General features: G+C 35.9%; 1 protein-coding gene across 1 annotated transcript in view; it reads left to right on the forward strand.

The window, feature by feature from the left end:
• IFIH1 (interferon induced with helicase C domain 1) overlaps positions 1 to 27,426 on the forward strand; it is a 55,559-nt gene continuing 28,133 nt past the window's right edge. The window contains exons 1-4 of the mRNA XM_010858961.1: positions 1 to 630; positions 7,077 to 7,245; positions 12,304 to 12,444; positions 26,197 to 26,301. Of these exons, the coding sequence (XP_010857263.1) occupies positions 175 to 630; positions 7,077 to 7,245; positions 12,304 to 12,444; positions 26,197 to 26,301 (871 nt within the window). The 5' untranslated portion in view covers positions 1 to 174. The remainder of the gene's footprint in view (positions 631 to 7,076; positions 7,246 to 12,303; positions 12,445 to 26,196; positions 26,302 to 27,426) is intronic.

Genomic DNA, 27,426 nt, shown 5'->3' on the forward strand with positions numbered 1-27,426 from the left:
GCCACCACGCCCCCGCGCGCCCGCCTGGGGGTCCTGCAGGCAAACCCTGTCGTCAGCGCGTTGCTGCAGGCCCCGCGGCTCCGAAGCAGCAGCAAAGATAACTATCATCCGCTGAGTTGAGAACAACTTTTCCATCTACCTGGAAGAGTCTTTTCCCACCTCTGAGGAAGAAAGATGTCGTCGGACGGGAGTTTCACAGACAAGAATTTCTGCTATCTCATCTCGTGTTTCAGGGCCAGAGTGAAAAGGTACATCCAGGTGGAACCAGTATTGGACTACCTGACTTTTCTATCTCCAGAAGTGAAAGAGCATATTCAGAGGACGGCCGCCACCACTGGGGACATTCAGGCAGCTGATCTGCTTCTGAACACCTTGGAGAGGGGGAACTGGCCGCTCGGCTGGGCTAGAATGTTCGTAGAGGCCCTCCGGCAAGCAGGCAACCCCTTAGCCGCCCGCTACGTGAACCCAGAGCTCACGGACTTGCCTTCTCCATCGTCTGAGAACGCTCACGATGAGTGTCTCCAACTGCTGAACCTTCTTCAGCCCACACTGGTGGACAAGCTTCTGGTTGCAGATGTCTTGGATAAATGTGTGGAGGAGAAACTTTTGACAATTGAAGACAGAAATCGGGTAGGTGTCAGTTCAAATGGAGCTGGACTTAAAGGCAGATATTGCTACTTGGGGTTGTTCCTCCATTTGCCCCATTCCAAACGTTTTTTGACATCTTTGGGTAAATTTGGTTCCGTCCTTCCTTGAGACTGTCTAGGATTTTAAAAATATAATTTTGGAAATTTAAACACAAAACAGCAATTTTTTTCTAATTCTTTAACTGAAATGAGCTACAGAAGAAAGAACTCTAGAAAAATAATGTTTGCTAATAGACAGCATTTATTAAACACTTACTGTGCAATTAGACTCATTTGCAAAACCTGTTATCGGAGTTCATGCTCACAATAATCTATTGAGTTATTAGTTAGTAATCTAGTGTTATTAACTGTGCCATTTTACAGATGAGTAGACTGAGGCAGTTTAAATAACCTGCCCAAGGTCTACCAGGAAGACAGTGGTAGAGCTAGGGATTTAGTTCCTGATGGTGTGAAATTTTATGTCATATTATATGAAGTTGCATAGAACGGGGATCAGCAAACCATGACCCATGCTAAACCAACCTGAAAGCCAAGAATGATGTTTAAATTTGAAATTTTTCAGTTCATAAAGAAAGTTTTATTGGAAACAACTATGCTCATTCATTTACATGCTGTGATTGCTTCTGCGCATTAAGAGCATTTGAACATAGAGTCATATAGCTCACAAATCCTAAAATATTCAGTATCTGGGCTTTAAACAAAAAGTTTTCCAATCTCTGGCCTATATTATGCACTATCCCATTTAATATTGGTCCAAATGGGGAAATTACATAGTACACACACACACACACACACACACACACACACATACACACTTTTTTTTCTTTAATCAAAGTTTCAGCATTCTTTGGGAATCAAAAATTGGAGATAATTAATTGAAAAAATAGGTAGCCGGTAGTAATTTTCCATTGTAATAGAAAAATAATGAATTTTTTAGATGCCATTTTGACAGGAAGACTCTTATAGGGGATTACACTTAGCGTTTTATTGTTCATTGTTTTTCAGTGAATAAGGAAGTACTGTGGCATATAGAAACTCTGTCGTATTCGAATCTGACTTAGAGTGTACAGTGAAAGTTTTATTTTGAAAGGCATGTAGGCAAATAAACCCATTTTGGGGGGTCAAAGTCTAACATGCTGTGATTTTTGACATTTTCTTTCTTTCTTTCTTTTTAGTTCATCAGTTGTATCCTCATTACAAAGTTCTGGGCACAGGACTCCTATCAGCCTATGATGTGACTTGATCTTTAGTGACTAAAGCTAATGCTCCTTTGTCAACTTGACAGCCATAGGGCCTGTCCAAAGACCTAAGTGTGTATCTAATTTTGATGACTGGTTTTCCCAACAAGTAAATAACTTTACACTGTTGTCAGTAAGGTTTATGTAGTTTTGTGTATTGAGAACCAGCTAGAACGCATTATAGTAGTCCAGCTGGATATGACAAATGTGTACATCACTGTGGCAGAATCTTAATTTGGAAGACAGTATGCAGCCTTCAAGCCAGCTGGAGATGGAAGATGGCATTTCCAGCCACAGTAGCTGTTAGGAAGTCCAGAAGCAACAGAGTCCAGTAACACCACAAAGCTGTTTATGTTTGGTGGGTATGATGTCCCGATTGCCAGTGAAACAGCACTTCTCCTTATTTACTCTAAATACGTCTGCCTATCAGCATCACTTTTGTCTTGCCTGGATTGAATTTCCGCCAGCTAGATTTTATCCAAGTTCTTGATTCTGGCAAGCTTGGAGGCAGCTAGCAGGAATGCAAGGGATTTGACACAAAGAAGATATACAGTAAAAGGACATTTGTGTACTGGTAGCAGTTAAGGCCAAAGCAACCCCATTTCTCTCTCATAAGGGAGAATGGAGGAGCAATATATGGAGGCTTTCTAAGGATCAGTAGTGTCTGTGTGAGATCCTGGCACATCATTCTTAAAGATACCATCTGTCTCAAAGGGAAGCAATGGCGGACGATGGGAAGGAAACACTAGGTTTAGAAGAATCCATAGCATGTTGATATGGGTTCCTGAGGAATGTTTATCTTATTACAGAAAAGTGTGGTGAGGAAAGCATGGGAGTTTGGAATGGCAAGACCTGGATTTTGACATCTCTGTTTCTTACCATCTCTATTCCTTTGGGCCAAATTATTTAAGTTTCCTGATCCTAAATGTACTATGAAAATGGATATAATAATAATTTCCTCTCTCATTCACAGTGTTTTAGTGAACATGAGTAAGAAACATTGTTTATGAAAAAGGTTTATTAATAAGAGAGCTGTTTTCATGTGATGATGACTTCTATTATTTGTTTGGTTATATTTCCTTGTGAATTTAAAGTTTCAAGAACTAAGGTAAATGCCTTATGTTGAAATTGAGATCTGCCTCCTAAATTCCATGCATTAAACTGTGAGCTGAGGAAGAAACTGTTTTTCATCTAAGAATGAAACCAGGACCTAGTTAGAATTAAGTATAATATTGGTGCTTAATAAGTATTAATTGATTGGATTAATTTCCAAGAAGTCCAGAATAAAAAATGAAAATGCTTGGTGTAATGAATTGCTTTGCCAGGCATCAGGGGGGAGGGGGGGAGGAATGGTTGGATAATGAATATAAGATCTCCAAGTTTGCTTTTCTGACATCTTAAAATAGCATTTAACTAAGAAATTAGGACTTTTAAAAATAATTAATTAATTTTTTTGCTTTACCATATGACTTGTGGAATCTTAATTTGCTAACCAAGGATTGAAGCCAGGGCCCCAGAAGTGAGAGTCTGAGTCCTAACCACTGGACCACCAGGGAATTCCCAAAATATTTTATTTTGTTCTTTTCCTGTTTTCCAGTTGACATTTTCTACTTGGTCTGTATTCTAGTTTAGGATTTCCACCTCCACGACCCAATCCCTGTCCCTCTCACACAAGTGCTTCGAAAAGTGATCCTAGATTTAGTTTTGTGACCAGCAGATACCCAAAGAAATTGGTTTAATTGATTAATTATTCATTCATTCCATTTGAAAATATGGAGTGGCATGTTGCCCCAGACACCAAGCTAGTGCTGAAAAGAATGGAGAATAATACAGATACTGCCTGTGCTTTCATGGAGTTTATGATGCAGTGTTGATCCGTGTTCATTCTTCTAACAAATAGGTAAAAAATGTCTAGTATATGTGAGGCACTATTGTAAATGCTGGAGACTCATTAATAAATACAAGAATGACTTTATAGAACATTATGATAGAATGATCCCTAACAGTAAGGGAGTGCCCCTGTACTGACCTGCTTCTGTTTAGGCTGCTAAGTGACATCTTAGTACATCCATGACTTAGACATCCATGAACTCTGGATCATATAAACATTTCCATAGTGTCTTAACAGCTTAGGTAAGCTGCATATTTCAGCCCCGTCCAGTTCAAAGCATTAAATATCTACAGTCCTGGAAGACTTTATATACCTTTCATTTATACAAAGAATCAGAGATAGCATCCCCAGTTCAGCTAGAAACCCCCCAGTTCTATTTACATTAAGTTGAGTATTGGGGTCAGTCTCCTTCCAGCTCATTGTATTGCCACCTAAATTAAGATGGATAAGATTTTTTTTTAATTTTATTTTATTTTTAAACTTTACATAATTGTATTAGTTAGCAATAAAAAGTACTAATAAGAAATTAGTTATGTCTGTGTGACAATGCCTATCATTCAGAAAGACATTAACTTTTGGAGAGAACTTGTTCTTTAAAATTCTTTGTTTGTAATGTGAGTTTCCTTCCTGATTTACTGGTACTGAGGGTAGTTCTGCTATGTTAAAAAGTCACCATTACTTTTAAATAGATATCTGAGGTTATTCTGAGGGAGAAAAACCATTTTTATTGAACTTTACAACTGTGTTGGCTATCCACTGTTTAAAAGAAATATCACTGGTTTCTCTATTAATGTATGGTAGAAAAAACTAGATCAAAGAATTCAGAATATGAAATCACTGAACTGTATTACCCACAAATTCATATTTATTTTACACTCCATTTATTAGTTAATAATGTATCCATAGACATTTTTAACTTTGTAGTTAAGAGAATACATTAAATGGGGAAGAAATGTGAGTGGGAACCATTGTCCTGTTTCCGTCTCAAGTCTAAATATTCACTTCCCAAGAATTTTAATAATCAAGTGTATGTACTGGGATCTTATATTTTTCCTATGTTTTAAGAGAACAGATTAATTTTTAAAAATTTATGGTTGCTTTAAAGGAAATTGATATACTTTCTAGAATCCAAACTAGGAAGATTTCTTAAAAATTCAGAACCTTGATGATGCTGCTAAACTTGCACAGATATTATATGTAGTTCCACATTCAAATAATAAAAATACTTGTAGGAAATAGTGGCAAAATATTTCTCAAATTCCTGAACTGAGTAAGGACAAAGCAAGCTTGACAAATGCAAATCATTGTATACTCAAAGAAATAACTAATTAATAGTCAAAGAAAATTTAGTGGATATAATATATTAGCTTTTTAAAATATAAGTATTTATTACAGTGCTTCCCTTGTTCATTTTAGAAAAATGCTTCCTGATTACTTCTGTGGAATGAGTTCAAAGCTGATTAAGGGCTGAAATAATTAAAAATGGAAATAGTTGAGTTAAAAGAAGGTGCTCAAACCAGTCTCATTCAGGATCTTTAGTGACTACTGCTTAAAGTAGTAGATAATAATAAAAATGTTACAAACACCAGAAAAGGCAAAGAATTTCCATTAGAAAGTTAATGAAATTAGAGAAAAATAGGAAATGAGCGAGAATCTGCTTAGAAATGCTGTGAGGGAGAAATTGCCTAAACTTTATTGTCATTTTAACCACTTCTTGTCAAAAAATGAACTTAAAATGAGAGGCAATTACCAGCTATAGAGTTCAGGAAGGGAGCATTCAACTTCTGAAGCCAATTGCCTGGGATCAGATTCTACCTCTGCCATTTACTAGCATTATGGCGTTAGGGAGGTAATTGGACTTCTCTGAGCCCTGGATTTCTGATCTGTAAAATGGGTTAATGTCAGTATCTTCTTCAGAGTTGTTGGGTTGATATATGCAAAACCTTTATAATTAACTATTAGCTAATGAAATGAACATATCCATTGGGTAGAATATGCAGTATAATCTTGTTCTAAGTAGTGCCTGCTGGTGAAACATTTATAAGGATAGATGATTTTCCTGATTATCCATAATAATAATTAACACTGAATTTATACCGAGCATTGTTCCAAAAATGCAAATTCCTGATATTAGATGATTATGGAAATGTTTATAGGATTAGAAGACATGCAAATTTGTAGGAAATAATCTAGTGAAAAGGTTGATATTATACTAGAAGATGGACAAATGTTGAGAAGGACCTTTGAGAGTATTTAAGTCAGTATTTCGTACCTAATCTGCTGGCTGGAATCAAGAGATGGCTTTTGAAAAAAATTTCTGGTTTCCCAACATGGACAAATGAGAATCTCTGGGGGCAGATCTCAGACATCAGTATTTTCTAAAGTTCTCAGGCGATTCTAACCTGTAACTAGGACAGACAAACCCTGAAATTTCATTTCCGTTGCTTAATTTTACACATATAGAAACTGAAGTCTGGAGAGGTGAAGTGGTTTGCCTAACGGCATAGCTAGCTGATTGTGTTCTGCCTAATTTCTTTCTGGTCTAAATGTGATCATTTCTCCAAATGTTTGGCTCTATATTAAGAGTTGGGGGGGGTTCATTGTAATAATGATTACACAAATGATTCACATTTTAAAAGATTTGCTAGATTAATCTATAAAAGAAATTAAATGAAGGCTTAAGATAGGAATGAATGAATATACAAATAATTCTTCCCTATTTATAAAAAAGATATATAGAAATACATTTCTTATAGTATTAAGTAAACACAAATTTAAAAAAATATATATATAGTAATGATAAATAGCACAAATATTAAAGAATATAAAAGCTGTGATAGTACTTACTTACTCCATAATGGTAAGAGTCAAGAAAGAGAGGTTGGATAACAAATGTTTGATTTCCTATTTATAGACTCCATGAGTTGAAAAGAAATAGCAAACCCTATATACACAAAAGGAAATTGATGCAAATAGACATAATGTAGGTAGAGATTAAAGACACCTTCTTTTGCACCCCTTATTCAGAATGATAGAGGTAAAACATTTGTTTCCTCTGTCAGGTTTGAATATCTCAAAAGCTTTAAAAAAGGGTGGACATTTAAAAGGGGATTGGCCCAGCGAATCTCCTCCCTCTAGAATCCAGAATTTCTGCAAGTGGCATTGATTTTTTCTTTAATGATGTTTTCTTTTAATATGAACCTTTATACATACGGTTCAATTTTTCTAAAGGCTAGTTTCTGTTTAAATTTATTCATTAAGATGTTTGACTTCTTTAATTCTACTTTTCTCTTAAAACAGGTTTCTGCTGCAGAAAATAATGGAAATGAAGCAGGGGTAAGAGAGCTACTGAAAAGGATTGTGCAGAAAGAAAACTGGTTTTCTACATTTCTGACTATTCTGAGGCAGACGGGAAACGATGCGCTTGCCCGGGAGTTCACAGGCACCGATTGCTGTGAAGGCAGTACAGGTATTGCTCATTCTGCAAAGGACAGCTTTGTGTGTTTTGCCTAGTGATTGAGAGTTTAATGAAGCCTATAGATACGGTGCCCAAAGAAAAGGATGTTTAGAATCTGATTTTCAGATCTGTTTTCTTCTCCTTAAAAATGAAATTGCTGCCTGGGAAAAGATGAACCTCCCAAAGACCATAACACTCAACAAGCTGGGCTAGAATATTGGCCACTGACTCCTCATCCAACATGTTTTCCATTTTCCATCTTATTTTGAAAACAAAGGGATTGTCTGAGATTTTTATCAAGATCATTTTAACATTGCTTAGACAAATAAATTGGAAGAAAATATTTTAGTGGTTATTACAATTATGCTGCAAAGTCTTCAGGACATTTATATAATACTTTGAGGAATTTATTAAACATTTGATAAAAAGTCTATAATTGCTAATGTGTCACAATATTATTTTCTTTGAGTTTTTCAAAGTGTTCAATTATAATAATACAAATAGCATAGCTCTTTCACATATGTTATTTGTAAATATAGTATTAACTGCCACCTTATTTTTCTTTACAGAGTATGTATCCTATGTTTTAAAGAAGTAACAAATGAAAGACAAATTAAAATTTAATTGGCAATGAATGGTTACCAATATATAGTTGTTATAATTTATATACAATTATATATAATTTAAATGGAGTGTAATCATTTCAAGCTTACTTTACTTCTTTTATTCAGTCAGGCATTCAATCAACGTGTAACGAGTACCAACAATATACCAGATACTGTTCCAGGTGCTGGGGATATGGACTTAAATGAGACATACGCAGTCCCTGTTTCCATAAATCATACTTTATAATGGAATAAGAAACAGTTTTCTAAGTTACTTATACAAAAGATGTGGCACCCCACTCCAGTACTCTTGCCTGGAAAATCCCATGGATGGAGGAGCCTGGTAGGCTGCAGTCCATGGGGTCGCTAAGAGTTGGACACGACTGAGCGACTTCGCTTTCACTTTTCACTTTCATGTACTGGAGAAGGAAATGGCAACCCACTCCAGTGTTCTTGCCTGGAGAATCCCAGGGACGGGGGAGCCTGGTGGCTGCCGTCTATGGGGTCACACAGAGTCGGACACAACTAAAGTGACTTAGCATAGCATAGCATATACAAAAGAAAAAACAGATAATTACCAAATCATTAGACCAAAGAGTATATTATGACTTTATGTTGTATTATTTATGAAGTAGCTTAATTTTGCTCAGTAGTTAGAAATACACACGATATATATGAACATATATATCGTGTGTATATATATATGTATAGTGTGTATATATATATAATAGTGTTTACATATTTATGTGTATATATAGACAAATATTTTTACTATGTGATATTAAAAAGCCCTAAAGAATTACAAAACTGATGTTAATAAACTTGTGTGTAAGTGAACCATGGGAAGTAGAGTGCCTTCCATGTTTGTGGAAGGTCTTTTTGTTTCACCCCAAAACAAATGCTGTGTGGTGTCATAAGTTTGAAATAGCCACAAAGTGAAAAGCTCAAGAGGCTCCCCCTTGTCTCTGAAATCATTTAGGGATTTGAGGGGATTCATTCAGCCAAAGATGGTCAATCCAGTTTTCAAAAGCCAGGAGTAATTCCATGATTTGTCCACTAGCAGTTTCCTCGGTTCCTGCTGTCATTTTTTTCTATTTCCACAGCAAAGTTTAATTGTATAAGGAAAATGCCCTCTCAATAGGAAGCATCTTGATTTTGCTTTAGTACTCTGGAGGGAGCTAAATGATACTACTTGCTTGCAATATCAAGATTATAGTTGTTTGAGTTTTTTTGCATTTATTTATTATGGCTCAGCTGTTATTTCTATAGTATAACTCTAATGCCAATCTGCTACTTCTAAAGGAACTTCAGGTCAAATTTACAAACAATGATGGGGCCAAGTGTCTCCCTTATCCTTCCAGGATAAGCCAGACTCCAGTGCAGATCACACCTTATGATGAGTTCCCTTTCAAGACCACATGGGACCATTTCCATCCACAACGACATTCTAGACTTGAACTCTGAAATGGCTACAGTCTTGATTTTTTTGTTTCCTGGGAAATTTTGGTCTCCATATATCAAGGGATATTTGAAAGAGCAGCCTTGCAGATCACAAAAGACCTTGTTACATCCATCCTCTAAAGTAGAGGGTAACTACCCATCTTACAGCTGTGTACTAGTTTAGGAAAAAGGCTAGAAGATTGGCTCAAAAGTATCTTCCAACTCTCATGACACAGACAATATGTCTGGCTGCATTGCTTTCTTTTTTTTGTGGGGGTGGTTGTTGGGACAGAGCAACAAGTTATATACAACATATTTCTTTCTAAGATATTTTGGTGCCTTTTTAGAAGTCTAATTCGATTTTTCAAATTCTAATTCTTTGAACAATAGCAATCCTAGGTGAAGAATACATGTGTAATAGCTGTGTAATAACGCACCTATCACATACATCTACCTAATATTCACAAAACCTCCTCTTTACTTTCCTTATTATATGCCATGACTGTGACTGTCTTTAAGTGTCTATTTCAGAATGGCTTAGGCACTAGTTTATCCAAATTCCTCCTGCCTGTGGACTTACATTGGCTGACGAAGGTCAAGCACTTTATAAAAAGAATAAAGACCCTTCTGAAAAGAAAAAAAACATGGCACTAATTAATTGTCTTTCATTCTTTTCACCCTCCCTGGTGTCCTGACAGGATCCTCTTAAATTTGGGGCTTTCCTTCTTTCAACCAAAGTGGATGATGATAGATGTTGCCCTAGATATGTGGGCTCTTAAAAGGCAGGGAGCAGGATTAGGGTTTCCGAGCCTCTTTTTTTTTAAGTTTTTAAATTAATTAATTTATTTTTGGCTGCACTGGGTCTTTGTTGCTGTGCCTGGACTTTCTCTAGTTGCATATAGTGGGGGCTTCTCATTGCAGTGGCTTCTTTTGTTGCAGAGCGCGGGCTCCAGGGCTCCTGGGCTCAGTAGTTGCAGTATGCAGGCTTGATTGCCCAGAAGCACATGGAATCTTCCTGGCTCTTGCTCAGTCGCTATGTGTCTGACTCTTTTTGACCTCATGGACTGTAGCTTGCCAGGCTCCTCTTTCCATTGGGTTTTCCAGGCAAGAATACTGGAGTGAGCTGCCAGTTCCTTCTCCAGGGGATCTTTCTGACCCAGAGATCAAATCCATCTCCCCTGCATTAGCAGGCGGGTTCTTAACCACTTAACCAGGGAAGTCCTCTATGCTTCTTTCAAAAGTTGGATAGAGGTTACAATCTCCATCTGGGATTCAGTATTCTTACATTCTCACTACCCCTACCAGCAGTCAGGGTACTCCTGACAAACTCATTCCAAACAAGTAGGGCTCACTTCTCCTGTCCTCAGAAAATCCAATCAGGGGTTCAGGAATTTAAATATTGTTTGCTGATCTGTACATAATCATGCCCAGAACAAAGTTAGCTGTGATTATTCACGTGGTAGGAGCTGCTGTGGGCAGAATTGTGCCCTCCTCAACCCATGAATTCAGAGGTTGAAGCCCCAACCACCTCTGTGACTGTACCTGGAGGTGTGTCTTTAGGAGGTAATCAAGGTTAAATGAGATCATCAGAGCAGGCCCCAGTCTGGTGGGCCCAAGGCCTTAGAAGAAGAATAAAAATGAGGTCTCTGTCCATGTGAGGACACTGTGAAGAGGTCACACTCAGCAATCTCAGAAATAAACTCTCATCAGAGACCAAATGCTGGCACATTGACCATAGACTTCAAATTTTTAGAAATATGATAAAATACTTTTTTTTTACTTTAGCCACTCGGTCTACGGTGCTTTGTCAAGCTGGCCTGCACCGATTAATACAGGAGACTGGGCTCTGGAGCCTGACACTTACTGAATCCTGGCTCCTTCATGTCTCTGGATGTGTGACTTTCACCAGGTACCTGCCCATCTTATGCCTCAAATTACTCCTCTGTGAAATGGGGATAATAATATTACTTATCATCGGGATTATTTTTAGGATTAAATGATTTAACATTAGTAAAGCACAAAATAAATTGCCTATTATTATTATAAACCCCAAATATGCATAATATATACCTATGAATATTATCAAATCATCTTGTCTAAAGACAAACTCCAAAGTCAGAACAGTTGTCTTCAGGAAATTCTCCATACACAGCATGTATTTTCTCCTTATTCTTTAAGATAGGTTAATCAAAAATGATACTTTAGGAAATTTTCTTTATAGCATCAGTCTCTGACAGATTGTACTTCAGAAGGGCAAAACTCTTGTTTTTCTTCGTAACCCACAAAAGGATTTAAGAAAACACTCAGTGCTTGTCGGTTGAAGGGAAAAAAGGCCAGATGAAAGAAATAGAGGGAAAGAGAAAAGAATGATCAGAATATTTTATTAAATTTCTAAAAAATCTCCAGAAATTCAAAATACATGAATGTAGGCTGACATTAAAGCATATGTACATCTCATGTAGAATGCACAGCGAGAGAAAAAAATGGCAAGATCACAAGTTAAAGAAAAACTACCACCAAATTTGCATTTTCACTAATGCAGTCTTATGTGTGACTTTGTATCACTGAAATAAGTGGCTTACTTCCTAAAGGTGATGGTCAGATAGGAAATCATCACACTTACGATTAGCATAATACTTAATATTATATTGGCTTTTTAGATAAAATTTAGTCATCACAAAAGAATTACTCACTGTGTTCATATTAAAAATAAAAATACTGTGTCAGAATGTAAAAACATGTTCCAAACCTTTCAAAATGTCAAACCACTGAAGTGTATTTAGGCATATCTCTACTAGAGACCCCACTTGGTTTTCAAAATAAAAATAGCAGCTCTTTATATTGTACAAAACCTTGCATTTCATTGCAATCTGCATTCTGTTTAGAATTTCAAAGTATGTAAGTATATTCAGGTTAATCTCTATTAGGAACCCTTATTTGTTTTCAAAACACCAATGACAGTTACGTATACTGTATAAAAGCTTGCATGGCACTATTGCTTACTTTCTGATACTTTTGTTCACAGAGTCTGAGAATTTATCACAAGAAGATGGTCTCGAAATCAAAGAGCCACTCCTTTTAGCCACGGATCAGCCAAATCTGGAGGTCTTGGACATAGAGAATAGTTCATTGGAATCGTCTTTTGCAGATTCTTCTATAGTTTCAGGTACTTGGCGCACACACATACTTTACTGCACTAATTAACTATTTCCGGAAAAATCAATTGTTGCATTGATAACATTAGGATCTATTAAACAGAGGGAGGAAATTTGGGCTTTGGGGTTTTGTATTTGTATTCAGATAATATTTCTGGAGGATATTAAATGAAAATTATTGCTCTTTGTGGCTAAAAATCTTTTAAAGCTAATGCAATATTAATATGTTATAAATATGAACACACTCAGTTCTAATTTTATTTTATAAACATGTCCATGGTTCTTGTCATATGATAAGTATCATAAGTGCATCCCATGATTTTCAAAGTACTTTCAAACACATGAATTAGTTTGACTCATCCAAAGTTCCGAGAATTAAATGAAGGTATTACCTTTTCCCTTTTTTACAGATTAGGGTGTCACAGAAAGGTTAGGCCGGACTGTAGAAACCAAAACCAAGGTTGTAGAAAGGAAGATGAATGGGTGCTAAACAGGAGTTTGCTTGAATTTCAGTAACTAATTGGTGTGGGTACTAGATACCACCATATCCACCTCTTTTGATATGAAACAGGCTTGGAAGAATGAAACAAATTTAACCATTTCCCCTCCCTAGTTTTCTCATAATAGGAGAAGCCTTCTGTCCTTCCCCTGTGCCACCCCAAATGGCCATGTTCATTTTTCACTAGAAATAGTTGCTGGAAGTCTGTGGTGTACTAGTAAATGCTTACCAAGTGGCCCTATAGGGAAAAGAAAAAGCCTTGATGTTTAGGATATGCCATCTTCATGATGTAAATACTTTTACCACGGCTATTTTCAAGCGTCCACATAATGTCACTGAACACTGAGTTGGGAATAGATGTGCAGTGCATTATTTGCCATTTATTACATGGAGACGATAGACTTAAATAGCCTCAGCTTCACTGATGATTGTAAAATCTACAAAAATGATTAGAAAATGAAGAGTTTTACGTATTCATTACCTTTGTTTTAATATAATTTAGTAAGTCCATATCATTTAATTTGTAAAGATGCTTGTGCTTAACATTAATAAAATTCCACAAAATTCCAGAAAATTTAACAGTTGTTCCTGTGGGCCCGTATAAGCTGACTCTATCACACTACCGCAAAATACACTGTTTTCACCTCAGAAAAAGTAATATAGCTGCGTGGTAGGAAATTTGGAAAACAGAAAACAAAGGAAAAAACCACTCCCCCTTTCCCAATAAAATACATTACTCTTCATATTTGGCTATTTGTTCTTCTCATTTTTTTACATACCTGGATGTCTATATACAATGGCATTTCTCCTGTATTTATTAAATATTCTTCTACAGCACGATTTTTAACAATTGAATAACAATTCCATCTGTTGGATGCTTTTTAGTTAATTAACCACCTTTTGAATATTTAGGATGTTTCCAAATTTCTACATCATGAGTAATGCTGCACTAAGTCTTTTTGTATTTATATCTCAGTTTAATTCTTTTTAAATTTATGTTTTATTTTTTTAAATTTACTGTATTGAAGTATAATTGATTTACAGTGTCGTCTCAGTATCTGCTTACAGCAAAGTAATTCAGTTATATATATATATATTCTTTTTCATATTCTTTCCCTATGGTTTGTTTATTACAGGGTAGTGACTATATTTCTTTGTGCTGTACAGTGGGGCCTTGTTCATCCATTCTCTATGTAATAATTTGTGTCTGCTAACCCCAAGCTCTCAATTCATCTGTCTCCCCACCCAGTTTAATTCTTAAAGACATACTACCTAATTGAAATTTCTGATTTCAAATGATTTCTACAGTTTCAAGGCACTTGATATTTAATGCCATATTTTACTCCAGGAAATTGTACCAAACAATATAGGGGAATACTTACTGTCCTGAAGGCTCTTGTACATGAGTGGGCAATGCTGTTTTTAAACTTAACCAATTTGCTATGTTACTACCTGAATTTGAGTTTTTAATTTCCAATGAAAAACATATTTACCAGTTCATTCTTTTTGTTGTTGTTGCTTATTGCCTATTTTTCTTTTAGGGCATTTATATTCTTCTTGCTGGTTTAGGTGAATTAGCTAAATATATAGGGTAACAATCCTTTGTCATAAATAGTACCAAGGTCTTTTATAGCTTGCCTGCAATTTAGCCTTGTTTATTTAAGATGTTGGGTTTTTTTAGTGGGATATTCTGAAGCATTAATGTGCTTATTAGTCACCTGGAGGAGGGGTCTTATTGAAATGCAGACATTGATTCATAGGTTCTGTGAGGAGCCTGAGATTCTGTCCTATTCACTTGTTCCCAGGTGATGCTGCTACAGCTGGTCTTGGACCACAATTTAATGTACAGAATAGCAAACCTGAATTCTAGAGAATCTTTTTTTTTTTTTTTTTTTTCATTTCAGCAGCTGTGCTTTCTTTCAGAAATCATGGTTGTATAGGAATGCCAAAATTACTACCTGAATGTGGATTTTTCATGTTTTAATAAACTTCCTTGTTAGGCTACCTGACATCTCTGTGGGTTACTGGCTATTTTCTAAATTCACACTAGAAAGAATTAAACCCAGGACTGAGGCTGATAGTCAATCTTCATCTCAAATGAAGGGTTTTCATCAAACTTGCCAGCCTAATGCATCTTGTCAGCCTGCAGTATCTGTGGAACATTCAGAGTCTCAGCAAGGACAAAATTAAATGCAAAACTTTTTTTTTCTTTAATCTGTTTTCTGGGACTTCCCTGATGATCCAGTGGTTAGGACTCCAAGAGTCCACTTCAGCAGGGCTTGAGTTCAATCCCTAGTCAGGGAACAAGGATTCCACAGCCATGCATGGTGCAGCCTTAAAAAAAAAAAATCTGTTTTCTTACTATTTAATATAAAACATAAATTTGCATCATGTGAAAAAATCTGGATTTTACAATAATGGTCTTGAGGGACAGGAAAGGGTTTGTTTTCCTTCTTGGGGTCCCCTCCCTCCCTTTCTTTCACTTCTTCCTTTTAACAAATCTTTATTAAACTCCTATTGTGTGCCAGGCATGCACTGTTCAGTTCAGCATGTAAATATTGTGATGGAACAAAATAGAAGTGGCTTCTGCCCCAGTGGAGCTTTCCATGATGGGCATGTCAGCCAAGCAGTAGTCACTCTGTCACTGCACAAAGTGCTGTGGAAGAAAACTACAGGCTGTTAAGACGTGTGCTAGTCTGAGGACATGTACAACAAACCGTACCATAATCTGAGGACTCCATCCTGTTCAAGACTTCAACAGCTACTAGGCTGTGAGGTTCTTGTGCTGTCTGAACTTCTCGTGTGGACTTGCGAACAGGTTCATCCAATCCATTCTGGCAACCGATCTACGAAAGTGTAATGCTTTTTGCTTCAGGCCTTGACACTGCTCCTGGTAGATGTAGATCCTCCCAGTTATTTGCTTCTTTTGTTGTTGTTCTTCAGAACTAAGAATTACTGATGTAAATGACTTTTACATTAAGAATCATTACCCCCAAAGAAGTTATTGGAATTCTTTTGACAGAAGTTTTTGTTGCAAGATTAACTGTAGAAGGATTTTGCCTACATTGTTATTCTTTGGCAAACTTAACAATCAGGATAAATATGAAAGTATTCAATATTGAAAATATTCAATAATACTAATTTACATAATTTTGTGCATCTTACTGATATTGATAATGTATAATCTTTAGCTTGAATTTCAGTACATCAGGTTAAGATTCCAAGTACAGTTACCAAGGTAGCATTGAAAGAAACTTATTACTTAAGCCACACACATTCTATAAATATGAGATTTCATATGCAAAAAGAAAAAATGTGGCTTGAATTATTTCTAATTTTAAATTAGACTTCTCTAAGTTTTATTTCCAAATCAATTTCTAAAGTATTTTTTTTTCAGTGCCCAATAGTCTTTGTGGATACAAATGATAAATATTTATAGTTTTCAGGCAAAGATTCTTTATATATTGTTTTTAACCTTTTTTACTCCTTAACACTCCTGTCAGGTAAGACACTAGCGTTAGTAACAGTGGCCCACCTTGAAACTAATTTTAATCACAGCTCTCCTTCAACCTGGGGGTGATAGATCAGAATTCCCGAGTGGGCAGTCCTGGACAGTCAGTTTTGTTATGCCTCCGCATCAGGGGTTGGCATTTCTTCTTCCTTTCTCCTTTCAACTGCTTCCCTTTAAAAAGTGGTTAATAATTAAGATAGACCTACACTAATGCAATAATCTGTTTTTTCCCACACTAATACAATAATTTCTAAAGGATATTTGAATAGTTTTCAGACTATTCATAGAATTTCATGCTGGATGTAATAGTTCTGCTTTCTTTAGTCACTGGTCATTTTCTAACAAGAAACTATTGGGAAACTTTGATGTTTCTCTGGATCACATGTCCCTAGAAAATATCAGAGGGACACAAAGCCCACATTCATTTTCTTCAATTAAAAATAATTTAACTATAGAAAATATACAGTTATCTGGTATATGTTAAGTTTATAGGCTTATGGTAAAATTGCTTATGCAATCATTTTTAATTTCTACTGTTAACTTTGTTAAAACAAATAAGTGGTTATTTTACTTATTTAAAAGTTGACTTTTTTAATACACTATTTTATAAATTAGTGCCCTGTAATTAGATAAAAACAAAGCAAATGAGATTTAAAACTAAATAATAAAATTTATTGTGTTTGGGATGAACTTACATTTACGCAGAGTTCCGCAGATAATCCCCCAAACTTCTTTTACCATTCTTCGCTAGATTTCCCTGTTACTAAACTAGAAAATGCAAATTCCACAGATTGGACAGCAGAGGGCGCTTTGACATTTATAAAGAGAGTAGAATGTCACTGTTCCCGGGTGGACGATTATAATGTAACAGGATGAGTGTGCCATGTGTGAATACACAGTGCGCATGACTGTGAGTGCATGTGTATATTTTGATTTATATATTCGTTCACGTGAAGATTTTAAAATTCCACCCCAGCTAATGAGCTTACCAACCTGCTTGTTTTCAGACTTTAATACCTTCTTTTTCATATTCCCCCATATGTTCCATTCCTTAGGTTTATCCGGTGACATTATGCTTTGGAATATATTGTGGATATATTTTGCATAGATCATGTTCTGTAGGAGGGGTTTAAAAATTGACCTTTATAAAACAGCCTCCTTCTTTCTGGCCCAATCTGTTAGAGCATTCTTTTTGTTGTTGTTTTGTTTTGCCTTTTTATAGACCAAAGTCCAATCTTAGACTTGGTCTATAGTAATCTCTGTAAAAATGCCACAAAATTTATCCTTGCACTTGCAGACCAGAATAATGTTCTTTAGTACTAACCTCTAGAAATTTCGAGATTTTTAGAATCTCTAGAAATACGTACCACATAGCACTTGAGAGCTTAGTGGGAAAGATAATTGATACAGCAGTCTTCAGTAATACTGTGAGAGATCACCCATACTATTATGGGATTGCTCTGAATTTAGATAGCTCTCCTTTACATCTCTATCACTTCTAAATTTAGTTATATTAATTATTGGGAACTAGAAATACTAGTACAGAAATCCAAGAGGCAAATATTATTTTGACTTGAGAAAGAGAGAGAGAGTTTGTTACAACTGCTGTTTTGTGTTTGTTAAAAGAAAATCTAGGATTGTATTTTGTTTGAAACCCACCGAGAGACATCTAGGTTAGTTATACGACCCCCAATTGCATAATAATTCTAGGAGGATTACTGTTCATATCTCAGCAGTGAGAATATCAGTATTTTGATGGGGAAAAAACCTCTCTGCTGTGCAGCTAAAATGAGTTGGATTTATTTTCATGATTTTTATATGGCTACAAGCTTAAAGTTTTTTCAGCAGAGTTTCAACAAATGTGATTTTAATTTGAGCGTTAGACGTTATCTTCTCTATTTGAATAGGACTAGAAGCTGAGAATAAGTTCTGGCCAAGTGCTAGGGTACTGTCCTCACCCTCAGAGAGTTTATAATCCAGTTCAAGAAAACAAGTTTTGTGCCCCTAAACACAGACAGTAATCTGTCTCTAGGAAAAGAGAATACGTTAGAGAAGCCTGGGAAGACTTACCACAGAGGAGGATTGGAAGGCAGTTCATCTGCACTTTGAAGGTCCTGTGTTGGGTTTGTAAACAGAAGTGGCAGCCGACACTTTCCGTTGTATGGATAGCATAAGCGAAAGTGCAGGTATAAAGAAGGTTCAAAATGTGCTTTAGGGGGTATTCATAATGGAGGAGGTTATACATAATCTCTCTACCTTCTACTCAATTTTGCTAGAAACCTAAGGCTGCTAAAAAATAAAGTTTATAAAAATTTATCCAGGTATAATTAACACATGGGCAGAGGAGTCCAGTGGGTAATACAGTCCATGGGGTCGCAGACAGTTGGCCACGACCGAGTGGCTGAGCATGCTCCCACATATTAAACAGAGGAAAATCCAGTTGTATTAATAATAAACATAGCAAAATACTGTGAAAAATGTGGGTAGGAAAACAGTTGGATTCCAGAGGAGCATTTATGAAGGAGCCGGTGGGAGGTAAGATTTCTAGGATCAATGAAAGTTAGCAGGTTTCTTTTACTATGATTTTTACAAAGACTTGTCCTGAGACAAAAAACAAAAAAACCCTCTTACATGTTTATCATTTAGACAATTATGGACTATTAGCCCAAACCATGTGTGATGATTTCAGATGGTGTTTGTAGGAGAGTGTTTCATTACAGAGATTTATCCATCAGGATGCTGGAACGGGTTCCTTCTGGCTTGCAGGAGCCCAGCGTGTAAATCTCTTCCCAGCTCCACTGGGTGACATCATGCTGGTAGCTTGAAATCAGTCATGGTGGGGAATATGAACACCGTCAATGTTGGCAAGCACTTTTATTTTATTTTTGAACTAGATCTTTGTCTTATTAAATTAGATCAAATAGAACTTACAAATCAAGCCGTCAAGTCAATGTGGCAAACACTTTTAAATTGTCACTTTCTTTTTTTCCTCCCCGAAAGCTACTACTGAATATTTACCAGGATTTGCCTTTATTTATCGTTTTAAAGAATTTATTTTTTGATGTGGACCATCTTTAAAGTCTTTATTGAATTTTTTACAATATTGCTTATGTTTTATGTTTTTGGTTTTTTTGGCCACGAGGCAGGTGGAATCTTAGCTCCCCAACCAGGGATCAAACCCTCACCCTCTGCATTAGAAGGCAACATCTTAACCACTGGACCTCCAGGAAAGTCCCTACCAGGATACCTTTAAATGCACCTCTCTCCATACTTTCCTCAGATCCACATAACTTGAATAGCTTTTCCTGAAGGGTACCTACCAACCAAAGAGGTTTCCACTTCCCATCTATCTTGCATGTATTCCTACACTCTGCATTGCCAAGACTTACTTCCCATGTGGTCATCATGCTTATCACTCATAACGGACTCTGCTCTCAGACTTTTTACCTGTTCCTGACAAGCAGTGAATGAATGGGTCACTCTAGTGGGTATGACTATCCCTACAACCCTGTACTTGAATCACTGTCTTTCTCTTTAAGACTCAAGTCCAAAGGCTAAAGGGCATAGATGACACAATTTAAGCCAACATCAATATACACAATTCTAATTTAATTCTGGCTGAAACACTTCAGCAGAGTGAATTCTATAAACAGGAGCAGAGGCGCTCGGTGGATAGCCATGTGGGCCTGTGGCTCTAGGAGATTTTTTTTTTTTCCTTTGGGGAACTCATTTCCTAGAAGCTTGGATCCAGGAGAGAATATGCAAGGTGGGTGGAGGTGGCTTCTCTCCATTCTGCGGGAACACATGTTCCCTGGCACAGAGAGCAGAATCTGACAGACCAAAATGTAAGCGTGTGTGTGTGCGCGCGCACACGCACGCACAAATCCATATACATAGAGCTGAAAATAAAAGTCATCTATCTCCTTTCAGAAAAGATAGTTATTTCAAAAGAAAAGGAGATTGGTATTATTAGTAGTATGACAGTAAGCACACTTGTAAAGAGCCTGAGTCCTGCGTGAGCGCACATACATACACATGTGTTTGAAGCTTGGGATGGTCTTTGCTGTTCCAGACTTTGGGAATTATGCAACTAGAGAGAAGGAGGGGATAGTTGAAGAAGTAAAGCTAATGTGCGTCGAGAGGTCAGAACTAGAATAGATACACCATTACCTGGCAAGTGAAATCAGACTATTTGCATACTTTATAAACACTACCTCTCAGGAGAACCATTGGTTTTGCTGGTGCCCTTTCTCAGTAGCGCTGAGGCTCTGGCCCCATCCCTAATGTGATGCAAAAACCACGTTCCAGCAAAGAGAAGGAAAGGCTGAGGCAAGGGGTAAGACAGGAAGAATCTTCTATGAAATTATAAATGCATCTTAAGCTGAAATTAGGAGGAACACCACCTGGTAGGGATGGAAGTAAGCACCAATTGGTGTTTTACCTAATGAAGCTCAGTTCTTAGGCTGAATAAACAATATATTTATCAACTCATTGTTAATATAGCATTTTTCCAGCAGAGGGCAAACTTTACATTGAAATAGATCTGAAAAGGCCTTCAAGGAGGAGGGTTTTTTTCATTTGAAATTTAAAAAAAAAAAAAATTTTTTTGGCTTCCAAATGGTTTAAAAATATTTTAAAGTATTTAAAGTTCCATAGGATATTAAATATATAATTTCTCAGATTCAGGTTAGCATTTCTGTCTTATTAGTAAACTATTCAAGATGTGATTGTAAAATGAGGCAGTTTTTTTTTTTTTTCTCCCATGTTTTATAGACTGGTCTTAGACACTATTATTATAGGAAAAGCTGTTCTTTATCGTGTTGTTTACAAAATTATTATCAAAAATCCTGTCTTTTAACAGAATAAATATTGTTTTTCTTCATTCCAGCAGTTTTATAGGAATAACTGCTTTTCTTTAAACAGAAATTACCAGCATATTCTAATCCATTTCATACCTACCTTTGATATTTTTCCTAAAGGAAATGACACCTATCTAAAAGTTAATTAAGCTTGTTATGTAATCTAACTCTAATATTCAAAGCTCATGTAAACAGCCACTCCATGAGAATTTAAGATTTCTTTCTCTTAAAGATTTATTTATTTGATCTAACAGAATCATTCTCATAATAAAAGAGAAAGTAGAAATTGCTGTCTATATTTTTAAAAGGTAAAAAGGATAAGTCACTTGTTAGCAGTGGCTGAGCTCAGATCTGGAGACTAATTTGTTTGACTCCACAGCACATTTTCATGGGAATGCCCAGTCTCCAATTGACTATTTATCTGAGCTATTTTAAAATCATAGACACATGACTTTAGTCATTAGGACATAAATCCAGATTGATACTGTGAAAAGTACAAAGAATGACTCATGATAATCCTATATAATCAACTGCAGGAACTCTTGGTTTATAAATTCAATAGGTTGGTTTGATTTTTTCATCATATAACACTTTTTTGATCTGACTTTTTGGTGTGCATGTGTGTGTGTTACATGATTTTTTTAGGTAAATGCACGAAGAAAATCTCTGGAGAAAGCATTCTCAATGTTATCAAGAAACAAAATATTTTCTTTAATTATTAGGGTTATTTCCTTTAGTACTTTTGTTTCTATGAAAGAAAAAATATATCAAATGCATAAGAAATTGCTGCTGAGGAAACAAAATTATTTTTGTGTTGAAAAACTGGAGATTTATATAGCCTTAAAATGACAAAGATATATACCTCTCTGTGTTCACTTTCATTTTAATAATGATGTCTAGCAGAATTACCACAATTCATTTTACCCAAGAAGGATAGAAATGTTCCTCTTTTATTTGTGTGCAGAGAATATTTAGAACTTAGTATAGATGTTTAATCAACTGTACTCCTATATAAAATTAAAAAAAAAAGACAATATGGATGTTTAAAAGTAAAGTAAATGAAAATTTGTGGATGAAATCAGAAATGTTAGTTAGCAAAATAAAATAATCTCCAACTTTTTTCCCTGGCAAGATAAGCTACTTCAAGATTGTTAGAAAAACTGACATTATAATGCAAATGTTTGTATGCTTAAAAAAAAATCATTCCAGTTAACTCTATGGATATAGTATTGTTCACTTGTTTACAAAGCTTTTAACAGATCATCAGCATGCTTAGCATTGGGCAAAAAAACGCTGAATGAAATATTAGACTTGGATTCAGAAAATGGGATTCCCAGCTCTGTTCCATTCTAGCTGTGTGATATGGATATATCATTTACCCTCTCTGAGACTTGGTTTCTCACCTATGAAACTGAGGTGATAATAGGTATCTACCACAGAGGATGCTGAGAGCTTAAAATATCATTTACATCTGTGTAAGCACTGAGCTCAGTGTCCTCTGACACATTGTGGATTTGTTTACTAAACCAAAATAATCCAGATAATAAACTTAATTAATAATATCCTATTTTGGTAGTATTTTTCTTTAATAGTCATATATTATTCATGCACGCTGCATTAAGCAGCTCTCTCAAACCTTATATATGCTAGAAGAAAGCTTGGGGAAAATCCTGACTTTACAAATACATGGAGTATGTTTAAGATAATGATTTAACTACTAGTGATTAGAAAATGAAATGAAAATCAAGTATAATTTTCATCTGGATTATATTCAGTGAAAAACTTAAAGATACAGTGTTTCATTTTAGATAATCAGTCAGTTCAGTTATTTGTTAGTATTTTTCAGTGTTTTTGGCATTGTCTTCAGTTCTCTATATAACATTTAAAACAAGTAAAATGCGTGTCAAAATTCACTTTTTTTGCCTTAAAAATCTTGATTTATCTTTCTAGATCTAGAATTATCCTTGCAATGACATTTTCCCCACCTCATTTTACACCTTGCCTTTTCCTTACAACTCATATTCTCTTTCATCAGTACATCTGCCCAAAACGCTCTTCTACTTGACAGTTCTATCCCACACTCGCCTCTGAGCTCCTAACAAGGCATACCTCTGGGAATTGCAAAGTGCCATATTTAAAATCTCTCAGTGAGATATACAGGTTTTCCCGTGTGATCATAAGGGATTCCTCAAATCTGAGTTTCAGAGCTAATCTATGACAACTGATAAGCACAGTATTTTCACATGAGTATATTTGTGTTGTGCTAATATACTTAAACAGTATGCAAGTCCATTGAGGATTTTTTTTTTATAAATTTCTTATCTGCTTTCTTTTAACTTTTAAGAAAGCTATCTCATATATTTAATTTGTATTGGCTGTAATTCCATTACGTTTCCCAAGCTAAGTAGGCTTATCCAAGCTGGAAGGGAGATGTCACAGCCACATTTCACAGATGCTCAATGGAATAGTAGTCGGCAATAAAAAGGAACAAATTACTGATATAAATAACAACGTGAATGCATCTTGAAGGTCTTATTCTAAATTAATGAAGCCAAGCATAAAGGCTACATATTACCTCAATTCATCAGTATGACATTCTGAAAAAGACAAAACTCTAGGGACAGAAACCAAATCAGTGATTGTTAGGGGACAGCAGGAGGGAAGAGACAATGAAGGGGTGTGAGGACAAATTTTGAGGTTAAGCTCATCCAACTTATCCACCTAAAAAGAGTGATTTTTACAGTATGGAAATTATACTTCAACACACCAGACTTAAAAAAATAAATAACCTGTTAAAGAAAAAGCAGATACTGTAGGTTTAAGGAGTTATATATTGTCCATGTTTAGACATGTTTTATTGATAACATACTGTGTCTCTTTATCACCTGTTTCTAATTCCAGTTTAAGTATGTTGACATTCAGACTAGTTTTACTTAGCTTCATGGTGTGTACATGCTCAGTCTTGTCTGACTCTTTGCGATGCTATGGACTGCAGCCCGCCAGGCTCCTCTGTGCATGGGATTCTCCGGGCAAGAATACTGGAGTGGGTTGCCATGCCTTCCACCAGGGGATCTTCCTGACCTGCATGAGGGGATCAAACCTGTATCTCTTGTGTCTCCTGCATTTGCAGGCAGGTTCTTTACCACAAGCACCACCTGGGAAGCCCTTACTTAGAGTAATCTTACTTTAATATAATTTATTTAGTGCCTGTGAGAACTCTAGCATAAAATAATAATCTCACAAGTATACATATTATGAAATATTAATTTTAAAGATGGTTTATTGTTTATTACTTATTTATTCATTTTAGACCACACTGCCTGGCTTGATAGTTCCCTGACCAGGGGTTGAATCCCAGGCCCTGGCAGTGAAAGTGCTGAGTCCTACCCACTGGACCACCAGGGAATTCCCCAAATATTTTTAAATGACACTCTTGCCTTAGTAGTCCACCAACTACTTGAATTTGATTTCATTTTTCAATCACCAATAAGTATATGCAAAGAACTTGTTGTACCTAACATTACTACATGGTTGTCAAATACTGTGAAGTAAATTGTGCTGGCTCCATTTTATTTTTTATTTTATTGAAGTATAATTGATGTGCAATATTTATGTAGGTTACATGTGTGCACGTGTGCTAAGTTGCTTCAGTCGTGTCTGCCTCTTTGCAACCCTTGGTCTGTAGCCCACCAGGCTCCTCTGCTCATGGGGATTCTCCAAGCAATAAAACTGGAGTGGGTTGTCATGCCCTCCTCTAGGGGATCTTCCTGACTCAAGGATCAAACCCACGTCTCCTGCATTGGTAGGCAGTTTCTTTACGACTATGGCCACCAACCTTATATAGGTTACAGGTGTGCACAATTTTTAAAGGTTTTACTCCATTTATAGCTATTATAAAATATTGGCTATATTTCTTGTGTTCTACATATATTCTTGTAGCTTATTTTATATATAATAGCTTGTACCTCTACTAGCCCAATTTTAAACAAGGGGAAGGAAGTTAGGCTCATAGCATTGCCAACAGCAAATTTCACAAGTCTTTTAATTCCAAAACCAACATCTGTAACCATCTTTCATTTATTTTTAACCAGTTTAGCAATAGTTCTGATCCTTGCGGATGGGATTGCATAAATCCTTGGAAATGAACTGTAAGAAGGGAAGCCTTCCGTTGTGGGAAGGAAGGTTTTTCAAAAGGAATTGATGCTGAGTATTGAAAAGAACAAAAGAAAAAAATCAGGATTAATAAATGAAATGTGCCCTTGCCACTTCTATTAACTGTCATTCTTGATGGAAGCTTAGTTTAATTATAAGAAAGAAAAAAATAATTTCCAACTTCATGTAAGCTTCTAGTGCCCCTGCAATGTCAGGCTTGCCTGATAGTCTGAGTGAATTCTTTGTGAGATTTTAGTTATGTGTATCACTGAGTTGCTGTTTTCATAACTTATCGGTAGAACCATGTTCTTCATTAATTCATTAATTGTTATATAACATTAATTCTCTACCATTTTACATGCAGATGACTCAACGGTTTCTACATAGTACTTATGTTTAAGTAATAATATCAGGTTCAGATATTTTTTTGGACAAAATTTACACAAAGGGGGACAACAAAAGTTGTAACTCCTTACAAATTTGCATGAGCCCTCATATTGGATGTACGGTACTTTAAGTAGGTAAATACATGTATTTGATTCAGTCCCCGACAGCTGCTCATTCATAGTGGAGTTTTTAAACATTGCTTGCCAGAAACTCTTACCTTTTATTCGTGATTGTCTGGATGTACCTTCTCCACTTGCATTGAACTGTATGTACTGTGTGCTGTAGAGGTGTGCAGTTAAAATACGTTTATTCTCAGAAATATTTTTAAAATATTTTAAAATGTTTTCCTTTGCAGAATCAGACACAAGTTTGGCAGAAGGAAGTGTCAGCTGCTTAGATGAAAGTCTTGGACATAACAGCAACATGGGCAGTGATTCAGGCACCATGGGAAGTGATTCAGGTACTGCCTAACTGTTGTGTAAACCTTAAAAAGTGTGAAATAAGACACCATATAGTGGAACGCATGGGGGCTGTTCATACCCTCCCTAATGTATTTATGCAATTAAAGCAATTCTTTTCTACAGTTGAAATAGTTTTGGAACTTTGCCATTCACTTTCTTGAAAAGTACAACTTACAAGTCTTAGACTCAAGGTCTCTAATTTTGATCCAGTACATAGCTTTTTGGTCTGGCATATGCCACATTCCATAGAACCATGTAATCTGTTTTATTTATGTGATCTGTTTCAATTAATTTGACTGCTTTTAAATTATATACTCAATTTTATACATTTGTTTCTAACTCCTACATTTTAAAAAATTAAAATACATTATAAATAAAAGTAATATAAATGAGATGAGTATGACTATAGTTAATGGCATTTAATGAGTCCCTCTTAAGCTTTATAATATACACATATAGTTAAAAGAATTTCAATATTTATAAACATCCCTTTAGTTGAGTTTGCAAAATATTTTCATCACTAAATGAGAAATTTACTAGATATTTCCCAAATTGTTCTTTGTATCAGTTTAATATCCCACCCGCTTCCCAGGTAGTGCAGAGGTAAAGAGTCCATCTGCCAAGCAAGAGAAGTAGGTTCAATCCCTGAGTCAGGAATATCTCCTGGAGAAGGAAATGGCAACCTACTCCTGTATCCTTGCCTGGAAAATCCCATGGACAGGGAGCCCGTAAGGTTTACAGTCCATAGAGTCACAAAGATTTGGACACAGTTTAGCAACTGAGCACACACACACACAGTAAATAAGAGGGCCATTTCCCAATCTCCACACTTTAGCAAGACTTCCTGTTGTCAGACTCCCTAACTTTGGTCAGTCTGATCCATTTCTTATCTCTTCTTTCTGTCCTTTGAATGTACATTTCCATTATTACTACTGAGGTGAAATTTCACATTGAGAATGGGTGATGGGCCCTTGCATGTCTTTCTAATATCTGTGTGTTTGAAATATTTTATAATTAAAATGAACAAATTAGTGCAAACAAAAATCAGTGTTTTGCAATATGGTCAGCAAAGAAGCAGCAGCAAAATGGCAAATTAAGAAACTATTCTTCATTTGTTCTGTGAC

Source organism: Bison bison, unplaced genomic scaffold (genome assembly GCF_000754665.1).
Source record: "Bison bison bison isolate TAMUID 2011002044 unplaced genomic scaffold, Bison_UMD1.0 scf7180017864452, whole genome shotgun sequence".
NCBI lineage: Eukaryota > Metazoa > Chordata > Mammalia > Artiodactyla > Bovidae > Bison > Bison bison.